This window comes from Drosophila sechellia, chromosome X (genome assembly GCF_004382195.2).
Source record: "Drosophila sechellia strain sech25 chromosome X, ASM438219v1, whole genome shotgun sequence".
NCBI classification, from domain to species: domain Eukaryota; kingdom Metazoa; phylum Arthropoda; class Insecta; order Diptera; family Drosophilidae; genus Drosophila; species Drosophila sechellia.
This window is the reverse complement of record NC_045954.1, coordinates 20335822-20338343: the sequence shown is the minus strand read 5'-3', so window position 1 is coordinate 20338343 and position 2522 is coordinate 20335822. Positions and strand designations below refer to the sequence as shown.

At 43.9% G+C, this 2522-nt stretch overlaps 1 protein-coding gene across 1 annotated transcript; it reads left to right on the top strand.

Annotated features, from left to right (window-relative positions):
• The first annotated feature begins 1575 nt into the window (after positions 1 to 1575).
• On the top strand, positions 1576 to 2300 carry LOC116802175. The gene has a single exon (XM_032725654.1). It carries the CDS (start codon positions 1925 to 1927, stop codon positions 2186 to 2188), a length of 264 nt encoding a protein of 87 aa, XP_032581545.1. The 5' UTR covers positions 1576 to 1924; the 3' UTR covers positions 2189 to 2300.
• Positions 2301 to 2522: the final 222 nt, after the last annotated feature.

Below are 2522 nucleotides of genomic sequence, written 5' to 3'. Positions count from 1 at the left end.
CGGACAAACGAACAGACGGACAGACGGACAGACGGACAAACGGACTGACAGACAGTCATGGGCGGACGTTAGCCCTCAGTTGGCAGTCGGCAATCAACACCAACTTACTCATGCCACGTGCCCCTAGATCCCGTCCCAACTTCTTATTCCCAGCTCTAACTCTTTGCTCCAAACTGCACACCCCTTCCTGTGTGTTTGCGCATTTGCCTGGTTAAAATGTTGCTGCTTCATTATCTGGCCAGGGCAGCGCTGGCTCAGCTCCGCCGCCTGTTGGCCAATGCCCATTGCCATTGGCTCCTGGCCAGGTTGCAGGACACAAGAGTCAGAACTGCACTCGAAAAAAAACAATAGAAAGATTTTATTTTTCTTTGAATATTTCAGTACTAATACTTAATGAAGAACGATGCAAAACTACTTTTAAATTGGACAAATTAGGTCTATATACGTGTATGCTGGCTTCTTCGCCAATAATATTTTAAGAAATCTGTTTCATCGAAGCCTATTATTTTGTTCCCTGTGCGTGGTAATGTGGGAACAATTTCAGCACCTTGCCAGGCCGCCATGGTCCGTCATCCGCATCGCCATCGCCCTTGTCTTTGTCATCGAGGGGCGCATCCTTGTCGGCGGTGCCCGTACTCGCACTCGCATGTTCATTCCCCATTCCCGACAGCCGAATCCCGACCCCGATTTCCCAGTTCGCATCCTCTTCCCTTTCCGCTGGCGTTGCACAAATTGCTTAAATGATGCAAAATATGCGCGCCACATCATTCGGGCTGCTGCTAAACCTGCTCCTGCACTCTTCGATCCCCGGAATTTCCTCGCCATATCCCTGCCACACAGGCGCAGCAACAACGATGGCAACACTTTCAAATTCATTTTCGAAATTGATGAAAGTCGAGTGCAAAGTGTTAGAATGTGTGTGACTGTGTGTTTGGGCCGGCCACAAAATCCATGACGAGATCTCGACTTTGAAGTTGTTAATGGGATCGATTGGTATAGCAGGTGTGCCACCCCTCGCACTCGCATTCGTCCTCGTCCTCACCCTCGTCCTTCTCCCCAGTCACTGTCCCAATCCCAGTCGCTGTCTGTTCGTCCTTGCCGACGACACCCTGCCTCTTCCTGCTTCCTCCTCTCGACACGCTTTGTATTCACAAATCCAATCCAATTTGAGAGTGTAATTACATCAATTAAACTTAATCAAACTGTTTCAAAGTGAGACCGCGACGCAAATGAAAACGAAAAGGAAACCCGGCTCTGCCGACTTCAATGTGCCAGCACAGTGGGAAATAAAATTGGCCAGGATGATTCGAATACCTAATTACAATGTGTTTAATTATGTATATGTTGTTTGTTGGTAGTGCTGAGAAGATACAGCCAGCAATTGTTTTTCTTCACTTAACACCAGTTACTCGTAGAGTTATATTTTAAATTGTTCAAAAGTATGTAACAGATGGGTAGATTTCCGACCCTATGCACATAGCATCACCGAATTCGGTAATATTTTGTTCTTTCCTATTAAATTAATAGTTATAGATAGTTAATAGATATGCAGTTCAAGTCTGGCGGTCTATTCAAGCAGACCTCGCAGGTCTACTTTTGTAACGGCTTCTGTGCAGAATTTGTTTTTGCTTTCTTCTGAAGATTTGTCTTGATTCTAATATCTTTTTGTAAAGAAGAGAATGGTTTTTAGGATCACTTTGTTTGCGATACGAATAGAACGTTTAATCTTAACGTGGACTCTCCACACGTTGTATATTTAAGCTTTGCTAAATTAAAAGGCAACATTTTAAAATTCAAATAGATTTTCGATCAAGTTGGCTATGCTTTCATTTGTCATAATATTTCGTTCCGCCGGAATATTTAGTTCACTTTCGTTTCACTACTTGACTGAGAAACAAGCTCCAGAGCACAACCTAATTCAGAAATGACGGAGAATTCGGACGCGGAAGCGGAGTCAACTGGAAACGACGAGGTCTTGACGACAGGGGATCCCGAGCAGCCAAGTGGGTCGGAGGAGGGTTCGCAGTCCTCAGATTACGACGAAGAATTCCAGCACCTCGAGGAGCAAATAAAGGACTTGGAGAGGTGGATTGCCCAGAAGAGGGAAGAGAGAAGGAATTTATTCATTCGCCTCATGAATTTATTCCTCGTTGTACTAGAGGCAAGGCTATATAGGCAGAACATGTAGTATATGCGATTTCTGTTAAGCTATTCCCAACATACCAATGTATTGTCAAATGGTCTAAGTGTTGACGCACAAATATATTATGACCATCCCTGAAATGGAGCGTTAATTAGAACATTTTCTCTTTTGCATTTTTACTCGTAGAGTAAAAGGATCTAGGACTAGAAGGATTATATAAAGTATATATATTCTTGATCAGAATCAATAGCCGAGTAGATCTGTCCATATAAACGTCGGGATCTCAGGAACTATAAAAACTAGAAGGTTGAGATTTAGCATAAAGATTCCAGAGACAAAGGCGCAAGTCTTGAAGTTGGTTGGCCAATGTTGCCGCTAC

Bases quoted from the DNA above. Each gene is read 5' to 3' on its own strand.
- LOC116802175 (XM_032725654.1), top strand. From the start codon at position 1,925: ATGACGGAGAATTCGGACGCGGAAGCGGAGTCAACTGGAAACGACGAG.